General features: G+C 42.2%; 1 protein-coding gene across 1 annotated transcript in view; it reads right to left on the bottom strand.

Moving 5' to 3' along the window:
* The window catches only part of CLIP4 (CAP-Gly domain containing linker protein family member 4), a 46,047-nt gene that overhangs the window by 11,236 nt on the left and 15,717 nt on the right, over positions 1–19,094 (bottom strand). The window contains exons 6-11 of the mRNA XM_063124160.1: positions 14,315–14,433; positions 13,626–13,862; positions 7,180–7,315; positions 5,880–6,017; positions 1,549–1,626; positions 85–228 (exon numbers count right to left, since the gene is read on the bottom strand). Coding sequence (XP_062980230.1) covers positions 85–228; positions 1,549–1,626; positions 5,880–6,017; positions 7,180–7,315; positions 13,626–13,862; positions 14,315–14,433 — 852 coding nt within the window. The remainder of the gene's footprint in view (positions 1–84; positions 229–1,548; positions 1,627–5,879; positions 6,018–7,179; positions 7,316–13,625; positions 13,863–14,314; positions 14,434–19,094) is intronic.

Genomic DNA, 19,094 nt, shown 5'->3' on the forward strand with positions numbered 1-19,094 from the left:
CAATCTCTCTACACATCGTTCAGTGGTGCTCTCCTTCCCACTTTTTTTTTTCTCCTAAAGAATAATGAAACCAAAAAAATATACCGGCAACTCCTTTGGATGCAACAGAATTTGCTTTCAAGTCTTCCTTCTTCTTCTTGCTTCTGGAATTCCACTTCGTGGGACAATTTTGCTTATTGTCCAAAGATGTAGTGGAAGATGAAGAGCTTCTGGATCCAAAGGAGGTTGCTGAAAACAATAATAAAACCATAGTTTTATTCAGATATCAGAAAGACACACAAGTTGCACACAAGGCAGGAAATATCAATTTACCAGGTTTTTCATTCCTACCTGCAAGGGAATAAAAAAACTCATACGCCCAAAGCTAACTGCTCATGATGGACATCACTTAGTTAGTCTTTCAAGCCTAGTTTAATACAATGTAATACTTGTAAGCATGGAGCATAATTGTAAAAATAATGCAGCTTCAAGTAATAAAAGACATCAGCCCTTTGCTTTTGATAGCTAGTCTATTAAATCTTTGATGAGAAACAGGGGGAGTGACATTTTGTGGGTGAATTATGAAGTGCCTACTGCATGCTATTACGCACTATATTAATATTAAAATCAAGTCTATAAAATAAGATTGGGAGGTAAATCACTTTCATTTCAATTTGTGAAATCTTGATGTACAAGCTACCGACAAGATTGATCTCTAGCTTTTTCTTCTCTTTATACCTTCCTCTTCTGGCCTGTTCTAACCAACACTGAAGAGTGTATGGCAAGATGGTGACCCTAAGTGTATCTCAGCTTACTCACCCACAAAGCTGAAGGTAATGCTAATTTATCTTTCTGTGGGAAATGGTAAACATTTCGGGTGAGCTTCACATATTAAGCTTTAGCATGTACCTGTATTGTTAAGGGGGAAACATTGCAGAGAGCTCCCAAATAGCTGCAGTTCCTTGCAGGGTGTGCCCTTATTGGAAAGATCACAATTTCCATGGTTGTTGTTTTTCTGAAATAGTTATATTTTGCAAGACATTTTGAGATCTCCGTAAGCAGTGCAGGTTACAAGAATTTGATTTGAAATTCAGTCCATGGCCTACTTCCTGGCTTCAGCGTCTCTGAGTGGAAGCTGCTGGACGCAAGGGGGGGGGGGCTTACCTGATGCCTCCATCGCTGCCACCGTCTTTCTTCTGGTGGCTTCCGGTGCCACCAGAAATGAAAGGGAATAGGCTGCGCGATAACTTAAAATCGCGTGGCCTACTCCCTTTCATTTCCAGCGGCGGCGGCAGAAGAAAGATGGTGGCAGCAACAGAAGCAGCAGGTAAGGAAACTGGTGGGGGGTGGGGTCAGCTCTGAAGCGCTGAGGTGGCCCGAAGCTTCGGAGGCAATTGGCTTCGGCTTGAGGCTGCCTTGGCCTTCGCCCAAATCACCTCGGATCCGGTTTGGAAGGGTCCGAATCACTTTGGGTTTGGGCCTGAAGCGGTGCACAGCCCTAATAGATTCCACATGGTCATGCCAATTACAGCAGCCAAAAACATCTGGAGTACACATTACCTTCTTTACCTGGTGGAGATTTCATTCTTTCTTCGCCGACCAAAAACATGGAGTCAGACGTCGTCTCTTTTTTCATTGTTGACAAGCCTGTGAGCCAAAGCAAATCAATGAAGCCATCAAAGTCTAGCAATATTCAAGAATAAACATCAGGCAATGGGACTAAGGGCACAATCCTATGCATGTTTAGACAGAAAAAAGTCCTGCAATGCCCAGCATTCCCCAGCCTGTAGGTAGGGAATTTTAAGCATGCTCAAGGACTTGTTCCTGTCCACTGGTATTTGAACAGCACCCCCATACCATATCACAAAAAGCTGAGAGTTGTAGACCATTTTTCTGTCTGAGCATGCATAGGATTGTGCCCTGAATCAGCTTAAATCTCAGTACTTCTCACACAATTTGGGGATCATCTACTCACCCTTTTACAGATAAGAGGAAAAATGGAGAGGGACACTTATTTAAATCATACTTCTCCAACTGCAAAACAAAATACTGAATGGCTGTAGCTCAGTGGTAGAGGCCATGCCCTGAATGTATAAGGGGACAGGTTCGTTTTAGCATCCAGGTAAGAAATCTCAGGCATCAGTTGGGAAAAACCTCTGGTGGCAACCCAGGGGACATGGATTCAGGATCCACAGCCAGTTATTTTAAACTGGCCATGGATGGGTAGAAGACAGACTGAGATCTACTGGTAGATCTCTCAGCATTTTGAAGTAGATAAGCAAGGATTTCTGACTACCTACTATTTAAATAAGGGCAACAAAAAATATCCACCCACTCCCACAATTTATGCTGCTGAAGTTAAGAAGGTAGAGGGTGGGGAAGAACAACCTGGAGTGGCTTCTTGGGTGAAGGGACTGTGAGCTCAGTCCAATTATGGTACTCAATACAAATTCCTGGGCTCAGATTTTTTTTAATACTAAGTATGTGACCAATTCACACGTAACAACTAATTATAGGTTAAACAACCCATAGTTAGTCAGGGCCACGCCACAGCTTCCACTTTTATCTATTTATTTATTTATTACATTTTTATACCGCCCAATAGCCGAAGCTCTCTGGGCGGTTCACAAAAATTAAAACCACAAAAAACATCCAACAGGTTAAAAACACAATTACGAAATACAGTATAAAAAGCGCAACCAGGATAAAACCACACAGCAAAGTTGATTATAAGATTAAAATACAGAGTTAAAACAGTAAATTTAAATTTAAGTTAAAATTAAGTGTTAAAATACTGAGTGAATAAAAAGGTCTTCAGCTGGCGACGAAAGCAGTACAGTGTAGGCGCCAGGCGGACCTCTCTGGGGAGCTCGTTCCACAACCGGGGTGCCACAGCGGAGAAAGCCCTCCTCCTAGTAGCCACCTGCCTCACTTCCTTTGGCAGGGGCTCACGGAGAAGGGCCCCTGTAGATTTGCATTCATTTTGCATTCATTTTGCTACACAACCCGGGAACACTGAGTTCCTGGGTTGTCAGCCGTCACATCCAGACCTGGCACCCTGGGTTGTTGAGGATTAAACAACCCAGAACTTAAACACATCATTTCCCAAAGCAGATGCAAAGCAGAGGTGGTAAGTGGGAACAACCCATGAATTGTTGTTACATGAGTCAACTGAGTCAATATCTTTTTTGCTTGGCTCTGGCTGATGGATCTCGGCGTTCTAGTAAAAAATAAAGTAGATCATGCAAGCCTGAATTCTGCCCTCCCCTTGTTTAGCTGACACTGATGTGAATGACAAGCTGGATTATTCAGACCTAACATGGCTTCCTTCTTTCGTATTCCTTTTAAATGGGGTAACAAGTAAAGTACTTTATGATACTAGAACTTCTTAAAATTTTAGCAATAAAATTAACAGACATCAAGATCTGAAACACCCCACGGCTATGTGGCTGCTCTTAATTAAACCACAGGAGAGTCTATTCACAGATCTCCCCCATCACATCACGTTGTGCCCCAAGATTTACATGCACTAGCACCAAAACATTTTGAAGCACTCAAAACTAACTTTTAAAAAATGGATTTATATATAAAAGCATGCCGACAACAGAATCAACTATTTGCCTAAAAGAACAGCCTGTGCTAGAACAGCACCAACCCTCAATAAAATTTATATGGAAAATAGTAATGAAGTTTAGAAATGTTCCATGGTAACCTGCTCACGATTACCAAAGAACAAAAGTGTGCAGCTGATCTTGCTTGCAGAAATCATAAAGGGCAGAGAGCTTTATTTCTCATTGGCTTCATTTCTCATTGGCTAAACCTACTGGCTTAATCCAGCTGTTGAGCTGTTTTTGTTTTTTTACTAACTCATGAATGTAATCTATTATTAGATGTTTTATCAGACCAGCCTAAAAAAAAACCTAACAAGAACAAATGTGTTTACAGATCAGCTTACCAAGACTTTACTCTATGGAAGCAAGTCTAATGAAAGAGCCATTACTAAGAGAATCTGATATTAAAAACAAGAAGAGAAACAAACAATTCCTTTAAACAGAATGAACATTAATAGAAAAAAAAGCAGGCTTTGAAAAAAGCAATGCAAAAACAAAATGCGTTAGTTCCTTCATCTACTACTTAAAAGAAGGTCTGCCACCAAACGTCCCACCAATTCAAGCAACGGGGAGGAGGGGAAGGAATGAGTTTCTCCATTAAGGAGAATGAGGGTCGGGTAGGCTATTATCATGTCATCTATTCATAGTTCACAGAGTGGTAGAGTCCTGCCAGGCTCATGCAAGTCAGGGCAGAAGGTGAGTGTGGACCATCCTTTTTCTTGCCTTGAATGAAGTACCCTAACCCTTTTATTCTCTACTGGTTGCTTCTTTTTTTAAAAAAAAAATCCATCACACTGGTTTCAATGGGAGTGTACAAGAGTTTCAGGTACAAGAGTTTCAGGTAGGGTTGGGTGAGAAATTTGGTTGGTTTGCCTTTCAAATCAAATTTGCCAAATTTTGGTTTGCATTTCAAATCAATTTCATATCAAACCTACACACCAACTGGAACACAGTTAGATGTTGAAATCCGAATTCTTCCAAAGACTGCAATTCTGTTTGCAAAAACGAATCCGCACAAAAGAAATATACATTTGAAAAAGTGTGCAGGAAAAAATGTGCGCATTTGAAACTACACTTACCAAAAAGAAACCTTAAAAAATGTGCACAAAACCACTTTATGGCCAACGCTTCCCCATATTCCCATGATAAACTATTTCAAACTATGTTTTACTTAAATGTACATGAATCTATTAAAATTATTAATAGAAAAAATAGAGAGAGCTTGTGCAGCATATATTTGAAATACTGGGGTACAGGGAAGGGATCTCACTCAGGGAGAATACGGAGAATGTGGATAAGGAGACATTTTTCTCCCTCTCTCAAAATACTAGAACCCGGAGACATCCCATGAAGCTGATTGGTGGGATATTCAGTGCAGATAAAAGCAAGTACATCTTCACACAGTGCAGAGTTAAACTATGGAACTCACTACCACAAGTTGTAGTGATGGCCACCAATTTGAATGGCTTTAAAAGGGAATTGGATAAGGCTATCTCCTGGAAGAGAAGGCTATCAATGCCTACTAGCCTTGATGGTTATGTGCTCCCTCCAGAATCTGAGGCAGTAAGCCTGTGTGCACCAGTTGGGAGGTGGGAGGGTGGGAGGGTGCTGTTGTACCATGTCCTGCTTTGTTGGTCCTTGGTTGACACCTGGATCAAATGGACCCTCTGTCTGATCCAGCATGGCACTTCTTATGTCCTTATGGCGTAGAGCACCTGACTCGTACGCAAAAGGTCCTAGATCCAGTCCCTATCACATGCAGGTAGGGCTGGGAGAGAGTCATGCTTAAACCCTGGAGAGCTGCAGCGAGTCGGTGTATACCAAGTGTAGGCAACCTGGTGCCTGCCCAGATGTTTTGGACTACCAGTCCCATAAACCCCAGCTCACATACCAATAGTTGCGGATTAGGATGTAGAGGGCACCAGGCTGTCTACCACTGGCGTAGGCAATACTGAGCTATCGGGACCAAGCTCCTGGTTTAGTTATCAGAGATTTCAAAACAGTTTACAAAAATCAAAACAATAACAATAAATACACTAAAAAAACAAAAACCAATTTTGTGGAGATGAGGTAAAAAAAAAAAAAACCAATGCATGTTGCAACAGTGGGTTTATGCCTACTCAATCTGCCCCAAAATAATATCACGTCTGGTTTTATTGCTTAGCCACTGTCACCAACGTAGCAACAATTTTCTGAAAACGATGGATTATAATTTGAGGAAGAAAATAGCTTACGTTCCTAATGTGCCCTTTGACTTCAAAATAAAAACTAAGGAACTGTAATGCTTACCAGAATTAACTTTGGAAGTTACATGCGTTATGTCAATTTTCTTGGACTTGACCGTAGGCAAAATTCGCGAGGAAGAAACTCTGGTTTTCTTTTTGTGTTCGGAAGCTTTATTTATTTTAGAGAGAGGTGCAAAGATACCTAGTGGAGATGAGTCACAAGACAGATAAAGACTATTAATTGCAGAGCTCAGCTATTCCTCAACGGCCCTTTTCAAACATTTATGACTGTTTGAGTATTTAGAGGAGTACTGGATACTAGATACTTGAGAGCTTTGTACTTGGCCTTTAATATAATGCTTATCCTTACAAAAATATTTCACTTTTATGGCTAGAAGATGAAGCACACAACAAATTTGAAGACTTAAACTTTTACACACACACACAAAGCCTTTGACTGAGACGAGAGTTGCCCTCATTAAGGTGTCCCAGCCTTTGTGCCATCGCTTCTGGCCTTCCTAAGCATAGCCATCAACCATCAATCTTGTGTAATATAAATGTAACTGACTTCACAGATACCACAGGTAACAGAGGTACAGAGCACACTGCTCACTTTCCAACTTGCAATACCAATGGGGAATGTCAATCTAAATTACAATGCAATCTATTCGGCATGCAAGGAGGAAGATGCTCCTGATACCTACTTAAGGGCTTAGCAGGAGAGCTGCTTATGTACCATGAATGTGGTTTTATGAGAGAAAGTCGAATTTGCTTAGGATGACAGACATGTGACAAAGGGCATGGCTAGATGGGGGTGGTGGTGAAGGGGGATCATCTTGCAATTTTATGATCGCGAGATCGTCCCCCTCGTCTACATGTGGTGCGCGACATCCCAGGAGGAAGAGGATGTACCATTTGGCGCCCACCATTTTGGATTTTGTTTAAAATTCAAGATGAGCGTTCAAGCGCTCCTTCGCAAAAGTAAGTAATTTTTTTAAAAAAAACCCAACAACCTCCTGCTCCCCCCACCCCACCCCCGACTGGCATGGAGCTCCTGAAGAGCTCCGTGCCCTGTGTCTGTGTCCTGGCTCCTCGCGTTGACTCACGGGGAGCTAGGACAAAACCGCAACAGGGGGCCACACGTCCCGCAGACTTGGGATCATCCTGAGACCGCAGGGAAAAGTGAGAAAAATGTGTAGGGCGATATCCCGGGGCAAAGGAAAGATCATCCCCCCCTGCTCCCGGTATGCCCTGTGTGTCATGTGGACGCACAGGGACGATCCCTGGGATATCGCCCCATCAAGTCAAAAGGCAGCTCATGAAAAGAGTTTGCAAGGCACTGTATCTAAAACAAAACACCATACCATGTTTCGGTGCACACTTGAAGTACTGCACCTTTCCAACAGTCCCGTTGTTTTTGCCTTCGGATTCATCCAATTCTATGCCAGCCCACTGTCCACTGGCAAACTCGGTTGGGCCACAAAATCGTAACGTGCCAACCTGAAAGAAAGAAGCAGGGAAAGTATGTTTCCAATTTTGTAGTGAGTTATTTTTAAAACTGAAAAAAGGCATTGAATGTGATGACTTGATTCATGTATTCAAGGGGTAAGCAACATTTTGGAGCTCTGGACGCATCTGGCAATTTGAGAAACTAACTTGGGCACCACCACAAAATGGTTGCCATGAGAGGCGTGGCAAAGGGCAAGTATCCTGCCCAAAAGTCTGAATGCAAGACAGAGGTGGGGTCTGAGCCCAAAGACATTGAACAACTCTTCTGAATGCAGTTTTCAGCATTAATATTTCACATCAATACCAGCTGCCAGTAAGAAAATGTGTTAGATTAAAAAAAATAAAAATGAAGTGGAACTGGTAAGGCACCTTTGGTGGATCCCAAGAAAGGTGTCCCTGGGCACACTGGTGCACATGGGCACGAGATCACCTACCCCAATGCATTCAGATCATTCCAATCTAGGAAAAATGAGTGTTCCAGGTGTGGAATTTGTTTATGCTCATGGTTCTGCATCACCTTAGCAGAAAAAGGCAGCTATGCAAGGGGGAGGAGCCCAGATCCAGCACAAGAGTTATGTATTCTGTGTTCATGCACCATACACCTCATCCTCCAAGCTGTAATCAGCATTGGCCAGAAGTGATCACCTATTAGAATAGCCTTGCCCAACCTGGTGCCATTCAGATGTGTTGGACTACAACTTCCAGATGCCCCATGGTTGGCTGGGGGATGTGAGTTGTAGCCCGACACACCTGGAAAGCACCAGGTTCGAGAAGGTTGTATTAGAAAGTAAACTGGTCAGGCATCCATTTCCCTCTTCACCGCCATATAACTGATAGTAATGTCAGCTTTGACAGTGCTCATGAAGCCTACTAAGCTTGCAATCCTCTGGACTGAGGCCACTATGTGTAACTATCTATATTTATTCTACAGTGCCCTTCCCTGATTCAGTTAAACAAGTGTCAATAATGGTCTCCTTCAAGGAGATCTCTGCTACGATCCATGTGAAGGAGATCTTTAATTTCTACTTAGGCACTGAACATTTGAAAACAACATGTATAAGAAATGGAAAAAAGGGCATGTCACTTGTTTGGAGAATCATAGAATAGTAGAGTTGGAAAGGGCTTTTAAGGCCATCAAGTCCAACCCCCTGCTCAGAGAGAGGGGCAGGAAAGCAACAAAACAGCACTCTTCAAATTCCAGAATAGTTGTCACATAGAAGAGGGCCAAGATTTGTACTGGTCTCAGAAAACTTGATCTAGTGGGCTTAAGTTACAAGAGGGTAGATTGTGGTTGAACATTAGGGGGGAAATCATGACTGTAAGTGCAATTCAAGAATGGAATCAACCGACAGAATCCAAAGGGACATTTGCTGCCAATTCCCTTTTGGAAGCAGTGCGCCGATTTCGGGGCATAAGCAGGACCCTCCACTTATGCAAGGGAGATTTAGCACTTCCTAGAGGAAGCCCTGAAATGAACAAAAACGCTAGTTTCTAGAGGGAGGCAGGTCAGCAGAGCTCCCTTATGCGAGCTCTGCTGATCTGCTTCCTTCCAGAAACCAGCATTTCTGCTCATTTTGGGTTATCCTGAAAGCCCTAATTCGATGTTGCACAACGGTGGGGGCTGCTTATGCAACAGAATTGGCGTGGCGTAAGAGAATCGGCCAGACTGTAAGTGCCCCATTGAATTCTGCCCATTTTCCTAGAAGGGTGGGGGACCATTCATTGCGGCAGGTATTCAAACAGAGGCTGGACAGCCATCTCTATGGGATGCCCTAGCTCTAGATTTCCTACATCGAGCAGTGTTGGATGGCCTACAAGCAGAGCCGGTGCTACCATTTAGGCAAGTCAGGCAGCCGCCTGGGATGGAAACTTCAGAGGAGCGCAGTACTGTCCTTTAAGGGTCACAGTTTTATACCGTATATGGGATGAAAGGTGTGCACTGCAGTGCCTGAGGAGGACACTTCGCTTCCTCCTTTTTCCCTCTCAGCCTTCCCTAAACCGTCGCTAGTTCCGCCGCTGTGCACGCAGATATCTTTCCATTTATGCTAGTGGCGTAGCTGATCTGCGCATAAGAAAAACCCCGGATCGCCATGCAGGAGGCGCTGTAATAGTCCGTTTGAAGAAACAGGCCTTTCCCAGCCCCATCCGGCCTTCTGCTGGATCATCGCCATGGCAACGTCCCAGCATCCCCGATCACCGCATGAGAAGGATTGGGGCCGCCTGTTTCCGGAAATGAGCCTTCCCCAGCCCCTGCCATAACCTTCCGGGCTTCTGCTGGATCGTTGGGAAGGTAAGAAGATGGCAGACACCTTGTGCAAAGGGTTTTCCCCACTTTCCACTCTGGCATCTGCTAGCAGAAGCTTAAAAAACCCCAAAAACCTTCTCCTCCCACTCCCCACCCATAGAGGCTTCCACGGGCTGCTACCCAAACCTATATCAGGGCCTCCCCTCCCTAGCCACCAAAGTATGGAAGCAAGAGGCTGGGCGGGGCGGGGGGGGGAGGAAAAAAATTCATCTCCGGCTCTGCCTCCCCCATGCCTATGTTGGGGCCTCCACCACATAATAATCACCCCCCTCCACCCCACCTACCTATCAGCGCAAGCAGTTTCAGGAAACTGGGGTTGTTGTTTTTTTAAAAAGTACTATCCTTTGAGCAAGGCAGCCTCGTTCAGCACAGCAAGGCAAAGGTTAACAGCCCTTGCAGATGCCATTCTAGTATTTTCCCGGGTGTCTTTGTCCTCTTCCTCCTGCTGCAGTTTTTGCAGGAGCCACGTGGGCAAGCTTGTGGCTGCCTTAGCGAAGGCAAAATTCAGGTGAAGAGGAGAGGCTCAGTGTGTTTACTTAAAAGTAAGTCCCAACATTTTTAACTGACAATTGGGAGGGCACCAGGTTGGGGATGGCTAGCTTATATGAAGACTGGCCTGGACTGGTAGCCATAAGTTTAAATACCCCTTCCTTCCTTGTTTCCTAATTGCATTTTTACTATTGTATTTGTTTACATAATGCATTTTGTTTAATTATACTGAATTTCCCAGAGAGCTTTGCTGGGAGTTAGTTTGTGGCATTTTGTAGGATTCATCACACAATCCTATGTGTGTTTACTTAGAAGTAAGTCCCACAACTGGCGATTGGGAGGGCCCTAGATTGGGGAGGCTGTTTTAGGGGAAGACTGGCTGGCACTGGTACAGATAGGTTTGAACACCCCTTACCAGTAAGATCCCTTTCTCACTTCCTAATTGCATTCTTAAAATATATGTTATTTTATTTTATATTGCAACTGCCCAGAGAATTGGTTGGGAATTGGTTTGTTGGGAATTGGTTTGTGGCATTTTCTATGGTTCATCACCATTTACTTCGAAGCAAGTCCCAACATGTTTACCTGGCCCCAGGTTGAGAGAGGCTGATTTAGAGGAAGACTGCCTGGGATTGGTAGCCCTTACCAGCAAGATTCCTTCCTCGCTTCCTAATTGCATTTTCATTTTTTTAAATTTTATCATATATTTTGTTGTTTTAATTGTACTGAAATGCTCAGAGAGCTTTGTTGGGAGTTGGTTTGTGGCATGTTCTACTATTTATCACACTATCCGATGTGTGTTTACTTAGAAGTAAATCCCAACATGTTTAATTGGCTATTTGGAGGGCACCAGGTTGGGGAAGGCTGAATTAGAAGTTGGCAATTTGGGGGGGGGGGGGGTGCAAGTCGCTCGCCTTGCCTAGGGTGCAAAATAGTCTCGCAATGGCCCTGCCTACAAGACCCCTCAAACTCTATGATTATATATCTGCTTATAATGTTTAAAAATAGAATTTCTAATATGTGCAGATACCCAGATTACCAAAATGCAGCATTCCTGCAAAATTATGTTTGTGGAGATTTGAAGACACAAACCAGCAATTTCAGACCACTTATTAGCTATTAAAACAAAATGGCATAAACTATAAAAAACACTGCATAACTGCACTTGCAAATTATTAGCACAAACATGACATTTTTCTGATGAAACACTGAAGCTTCGATGCAATTCTCCCTAAATGTTTTAGGGTGTAATGCTAGCTGGGGAATGCTGGGAGTTGTAGGACTTTTTTCTGTCTAAACATGCATAGGATTATGCCCTTAGTATCTTCCCCACCTCACCCACAAAAGGTAGATGCACTGCACACTATGAACATAGTAAATTATTAAAGGGTAAGAATTAATCTACTTTTTGCCAGTTTCTGGAAGTAGCAACCAGCGAAGAAATGACACCCAGAACTCTTCCAAAAAATCAATATTGGGAAAAGGCCAATAGGTAGCTCTGAAATAGGACTACCTATTGGCATAGATGCTGTAGTGAGCTAGAATCAGTGAGGAGTCAGGTTTGGTGGTAAACTTACACAGTTGTCCTATATGCTGTTTACTGAATGTATAAAGGACTGTTTAAAGGGCAATTTGCTTGTTTCTTAGTGTAGCCCCTAGATATATTGGGTCACTCTGTGGCTTCTCAGAGAGAGATGTGCATTAAGCAAGAAAGCACCAATATTCGTGCTTAACAATTGCTAGCTGTCTGATAAGGGTGTAATCCTCAAGTTAAGTAGCTACCTAATTTCCTTTGTTTGCTTTACTGTTCTATCTTGCTAAGGAGATGAGGAGGAATCCCTCTGCCCCATGTTGGGATCTGTTAGTCATAGGACAGGTAACTCATTACCTGCCTGCAATGATTTGGGACACATACTAGAATATCAGAAAGAGTATAAATGACAGAGCTGGGGGCCTAACCAATTTGGCCTCTCTCCAGAGGGAACATGCACACCAATTTGGAGAACTTGAGGTTCAAAGGAAAGATCTCTGTTTGCTGTTGATTTGGGGACCAAGCAAATGCCAGCTCTTTGGGAGCTGCCAGCTCTGTGGACTGAAGAGATGTGTGAGCTTTCTTTGCATTGTTATTATGTCCGTTTTCTATCAATAAACATTCATTCCTTTCACAAGTAGTCTAGTTTTATCTTGGCAATCCAAGGAATCTACTTTGACTGGGTCCGGAATAGATCAGGCCTCCAGAATAACACAGATGCCTGTTATCTAAAGTATATTTAAGTCCCCTTTTAAAAATAATCAACAAATCACAATGGTAAATTAACATATTTCACTATTAGTTATTAACTGTGAATTTCAGGAACTTTGTGCTAGCAAGAACATGGTTATGGCATTTGCATTTGTGTTGTGTTGTACCCCGCCTCGATCCAGAGGGAGAGGCGGGTAACAAACACATTTTTATTATTATTATGACTCTCTACAGTATGCAAAGTAGATTTTGAAATGCAAAATGTACTGCAGTTTTACATGAACAAGGGAAGAAACCAACTTCTGCAAAGTCTCAGTAAGTCAATCTGACACCATGTTTGCATGGTTAGTTTTAGGACAGAGAACAGCTGCATATTCCTTGTGCGGGCAAGGCTTGTGTGACTTTTATATGTGGGTGTGATCCACTGACGTATCCAAAAGATGCAGAGTTATAGATGCCCCTTACAAACTAATCTCCTCTGGCTCATTACAGTAAATGGCTGGGAAACATTTGCAGAATCATGTGCAGACCTTACTGCCACTTCTGCCTGCCTCCCTACACACAGAGTGTAAGTCGAGAGGATTGACAGTGAAAGCACACTGCTTTGCATAAAGGTTTTATTTCCTGCTTGCGTGGGTAGCTGTGGAAATGGCTTCATACTTTATTACATTTCAGAGCAGAAGTAGGATTCATTATCACCTAAAAATCCAATTTGCACAGAATTATTGTGAATTTTTCTGCCATCACAAACAATAGTGTTCAAAAATATGAATGAGTTCTAAGACAAGCAACCATGAATTGCAATAATTGTCAGCCAAAATATCAGGCCGATGTATCCACAAGCTGAATAAGTCTCTGAAGTTAAAACAACCAAAGGTTGGGAACAGAGTACTTGAAGTCTTTCTTATTCCAACTCTCTGCAAGGAACTTCAGCAAGCTTCCTCTTATGCATACCCACTAAGTTGGTGTTGCTAACTAGGTTCTTCCTCACACTGCCTTGATTGCCGTTTTTTGTGGAAAAGCAGGAAAGAAATTTAATTAGTAAATAAATTAGGAAAAAGCAGCAGCAACAAAGATTGGATCTACATTTAGGAGCTTCATCAGGCAAACAACTATCTTGAGATTGGAACAGCCCACCTCAATTATTATTATTTATTATTATTTATTTATATAGCACCATCAATGCATTGGCTGTCTCTCCATATCAAGCCCAGAGGCCTTTTCAATCCAGTCTGCTTTCCTTATGCACAGTTTATCCAACATACCTTCTGTCCTGCAATGACAACCCGATCTCCCAGCTTTAAGCCAAGGGATTCAAGCATGGCTTTGCCAGTGACATTATCATAGTTTGGAAGCATGGCCTTGGAAATGTCACAAGACAGAGGTACTGCATCTAAGAGCATCTGCTTGATTTCTTTGGCACTCGCTGCTGCATCTGCCATCTCCAGTGGCATGTCTACTGGGTCAGGAACTACATCTGCTGGCGTCTGCCCTTTGTCATTCTGCAGAACAGCAATAACAAAAAAAGCAGGAAGGGAGCAAATACAGGTGCGGTATTAACACAATTCAAAACAAAGCTTTAGCACATGCATAACTTAGTTAATAACCAACAACCATGGCTTAAATAATGTTCTAGCTAAATGCCTAAAGCAAAGGTAATTTTAAAAAAGCAGAGGCAACTGATTGTTTTAAAAAACACTTTTTTAAAATTAGAGGCAACCATTTATGAGGGTCCTAAAAATTCAGTGCTGGCATCTAGGAATTTAAATTATTTTCCCAGCTGTGCCTAAAGACAGGCACACACACAGTAATTTTCGAGAAACATTTCCGATATTACTTTTAAAATATCAAACTTTCAGGAACATTTGTGGACAACTACTGTAAACAAAGAATCAGTCAAATACAGTCAGATAAAAACCCCTCCACAAAAAAAGGTTGTGAATCAAAACCTCACCCTAAAGGCAGGATTGGCTCCATGTTCCAATAAACGCTTTACAGCTCCTGTACACAAGTTGAAGGCAGCAATGTGCAAGGCTGTTCCAAAATCAAAGTCACTGCAGGTGGCATCCACATCTAAAATTAAGCATCAGGTACAGATGAGAATGAACATGCATCAATTTTTGAACATTTTAGATTGGTACCATATGTTGGTTTTATCCATGATCCAAATGCTAATGGTAAACACAGTTATCAGCCACAGCGGCAGTAGTAGTAATATTATACACATTTATATCCTTTGTTTCTTCCAACTTAGAAGACAAGGCAGAATACAATGGGTTCATTCAGACCAAGCCCAGAGCTGCTTCTAGCCAAACTTGATGTGAATGTAATTAGCGTGTGTTTAAATGTCACATAGCAGCTGTGGACGACCCTAAAGAACATTAGGACTGCAAGGGAATGGATAGGTAGAGTTTAATCCTCCCCACACACATACACACACACCCACTCCACCATGGTCCCAATGAAAAACAGTAGCTGTGGGTGGGATTTTCATCAGGACTATGGCTGGGGGGGGGGGGGGTTGAAGGGAGAGAAGGGTTAAACACACCCTTCCCATTCCCTGCAGTCCTGATTCTGTTCACGGCCCCAGCAGATACTATTTTCCATTTTAAAACCATGCAAGTTAATTGCATCCACACAATTAGTGCCCCATCAAGTCTGGCCTTCACTTCCACAAGCTTGCTGCACTATGTGTCTTCAAACCATGTCCTAGGATCTAATTAACATCTCAGTAGTTTAGAACTGACATATACAATTGCTTGAGCCAACCTAAGAGAAGGTTTTATAACAACAAGACAAATATTTGGATTCATTGCTCTGAAAATCAAATATGTTTTCTTTTGAAAAATAGGGGGGGAAAGCATATCTCAATCCTTTCTAGACCTTTTCTTTCTGAACACCAGTTTGGTTGAACTTGAAAGCAGGTTTAAATGTGGGATAAGAGTGTGTAGGATAAATCTAAACACATGGAGAGAATTGTAGGATTGCTTGACTACATACTAAAGCCCCAATTTTCCAGCGTGGGTGAGTTTATTTTGCTTTCACCCCAGGCTAACTTCCAGATGCGTCTGCATAGTAAAAACTTAGCCTACATTGAAAGAACAAGCCTTGGGTATATGGTGAAGCAACTCAAGGATCAACATACCCAAATGTCAGTTCCCACGTCTGCAACTTGCAATTCCAGATTCCAAGAAAATGTGATAGCAAAGTTGGGTGGGGGGATCTAAGTGTTCTGGAGAACCATAGAACCCCTGCAGATTTGATTGAGTGTGGCTGACACTTGCAAACTCCTGTCTGTTAGCACCCTAATTTTCTGGGCAAGATCAACTTCAGTCTTGACAACTGCACCCAAGTGGATTAATTAGCAGAGAGAGATGTTGCTCCACAAGCTTAAGTACATTCTGTTTGTAGATAAAGCCCCTGGAAGTAGTAAAATGAATGCCATCGGCCAATATCAAGCAGCCTGTTGCAACATCTTCCAGATCTCATTTTATTTAGTTGAGAGTTTCAGTCTTCAGGGAGTCAATCAAGCATATTACGTAAACCCCTCCCTTTCCTGAATCAGGCATACAAAGAGAGCGTACACCCAAGAATTTGTAGGCAAATCTGTCTTACACCAGAGAGAACATAACATGTTCCTGCAGGTCCTAATGGCTGAGGATTACATGTAACAGCAGCACAATTTCTACCTGCTGATCTTTGCCAAGTGATCTGTTTGCCCACTCTTTCAACAGTTACTCTGATCGAGGCAATGCTCTCTGCATGCAAAAAGAGGCTGTGTCACAGATTAGTCTTCAAAACAGCATAAAAGAGTGCTAAAGGGAGGCCATCCAGCAGCCAGGACTCACAAGGAGTGCTCCTGAACTGTGCAACTGCCACCTCATGCTTGGTTGTCAGCCTCCCCTGTCTCCAGAGCTATGTCTAAATACCATTTTCAGTGGTGGGCAATAAATATGTGTTTTCTACTTTGGTTACATCCTGATCTAAAGGTGTGTTTTTTACATTATGTTGTACAATGTTGTTGTGTTTTATGGTTTTAGGTTTTGTCTTGTGAACCATCCAGAGAACTTTGGTTAATGGGTGGTATCAAAATGTAATAAATAAGTAAATAAAATAGAAGAACACTTGTTATAACAAGTCCTCTGAGACGAAGAAATGGTAGTAATATGAACGTCAACGTTTCTCGTTAGTGACACTGGACATGGCAACAATGTTAAAACAGACAAAATTTTCAAGCGAAGACATAAAAACAGATCAAATGGCACTCATTCTAAGTTATACCTCCCAGGTCAGATGACACCATTTTCAATGAAGAGACATATTCACTAACATTCAGGCAAGAACTATATTTGAACACAATTCTAGAGAATCTGGATTAGGACAGGTTGCTTACCTGTAACTGTGGTTCTTCAAGTGTCATCTGTGCATTCACACAGATGACCACTCAATTCGGGAGCCTCAATCCGGGGACATTGTAAAGCTAAGAATTTTGGGGCTGGAACCCCTCCCCCACCATCCCAGTGCGCCCGTCTACTGGGGTCCCCGCCAATCTCCTCAGTTCTTCTTCGACCGCTATTGTGGTTGCCTCGTTGGAAACTAGGTCTGTGGACCACGAGCAATTATTGCGTTCGGTCGCTGAGACACTTCTTTCTACTTTATTACTGTTTGTAGGCGCAGAACCCATATGTGTGATGCACAGAGACCATGAAGAAGAACCATGAGTTCCTGTTCACTCCTGCAAGGCTCCTCCCACCAGTGAAGGTGGCTAAACTTACCAGGAATCAAAACTTAAGTGTGCCATTTGAATGGGGCTCCTGGCCTGTCACCAGTAATAGTAAACCGAGAACCCTGACTAGCAAGGGACACAAGAAGTCAGGAATGCTAAGCTTTTGACTCCTGCTTACTTTAGTCATTCCTGCATGCATGAGAACCCAAGAGGGAATGAACAGACTATATGCACCAGCACTCAGCAAATTCACAGTAAGCCAAGATTCTTTGGAATTCTGGCTTAACACTAATTGTGAACATTGCCATTGTGTGCAACCTGAGGGTGCTGCAAAGCACAAATATGAAGGTTTCCTTCTCTCCTCTGCAATGTGATGTCATCATGCTGCACATTTTCCTGCCAGTAAGAAGAGCCAATGATGTGGCGCATAAACAGGGAAATGCATATAAGGAAATCTCTAAGAGGGAGTGAACATTGCCACATTGCTGTTCAGAAGACACCTTAAACCACGGCTTTAACCACAGTGAATAAAAGCAAAAAGCCTTATTTACTGTGGTTTAAGGTGTCTTCTAAACTCAGCCTGGCTTTCTGGCTTAACCACCGTGGTTAAAGCCATGGTTTAAGGTGTCTTCTGAACGGGCCCATTATCTAGAAAAAGAAGAGAGCTTGACACAGGGATGCCATTTTCAGCAGCATACTATAGAGCTCCAGCCTAAAATCCTTTCAGAAAAATCCACTTCCAAACAAACAGTGCTTGCTCAAAGAGTAATAAAAACTAAGCACAGAGAAGTGCTACAAGATTTCCTACTGAATGGATTAGCTATATTTTCCAACACCAATGCTTTCCCTGTAAAAGGGATCAAAAAGTCAGGAAACAGGCAACTAAAACAAGTTTGTTTCTCTGCTCTTGCATTACGTAACCAGCATTCTAGGAGAATCACCCCAAACATGTCTTTCATTTCTCCTCTCAATTTTTTCCACCCCTCCCATTAGCAGTTTATGAAGTCTTCAGCTCTCTCATATTTATTCTTTGCCAAAATAAAAGATGATTAACAATAGCTTCCAGCACTGATTCAATGCATTACCCCATTCAAAGTGACAGCTGAAAATATTAGCACTTATGAAGATCACATGCTACAGTATGCAATCTGAAAAGATAATGTGTAAGTATTTTAATATAGTATAGTATCAATAGCTATGTGAAAATATACATTTGCTAGCAGGAATTTTGGGTTGAATGCATTGTTTTTAACCCTGCTGCTAGTTTTATCATGTGCTGTTTTATTGTGATTATTTTATTATCATCTTGCATTTTGTGTTTTCAATTTATCCATTGCCCAGAGAACTTCAGTTATTGGGCGGCCTAAAACTGTAACAAATAAGTACATGCTTGTAATTAACCTGGCATGTTAATAATATTCAATTATGTAAAACAGAAAATGAGAAAACATTTGAAAAAGGGATCTGAACATCTAGATTAGAGAAAGATTGTGTATTTTATGTGTACCCATTGGAACAAAAGTCTCACTTCTGATATTGCCTTCTACACACTTAGCGTAAAATGAGTGTCTTTGTAAGATTCAAAATATGCCATTTTGAATGGTACAAAGACACACAACTAAGGATTTGAGGATGTTCAGATGAACACATGGATGTTAAATATCCATCTGGCTATCTATAGATTGCAAAGGGGAAAACTAGACGTGCCAAGTTCGCTATCTCCCTGGCCCGCAATCCGCAGTAGCAGTCAATGATGTATAGCAGGAGTGCGGAAAATGTACAACATGAAGACATCACAATAGAATTAAGATTCACTGCAAACCACAAATGGTCAGGAGGCAAACTCGACATGGTGCTGCCAATTTTAGCAGCCTCACTGGGTTATCACAACATCTAGTTCTGCCTTAAGCTCTGCATCCTTGTCCAATTTTTCAGTAGTCTTCATACCCAAAAGCAACATTGGAAACAGCTCTTTGTGATGCGAGGAGGTTGACAAGGGTAAGAAACA

The sequence above is a fragment of the Elgaria multicarinata genome, chromosome 4, assembly GCF_023053635.1.
Source record: "Elgaria multicarinata webbii isolate HBS135686 ecotype San Diego chromosome 4, rElgMul1.1.pri, whole genome shotgun sequence".
Taxonomy (NCBI): domain Eukaryota; kingdom Metazoa; phylum Chordata; class Lepidosauria; order Squamata; family Anguidae; genus Elgaria; species Elgaria multicarinata.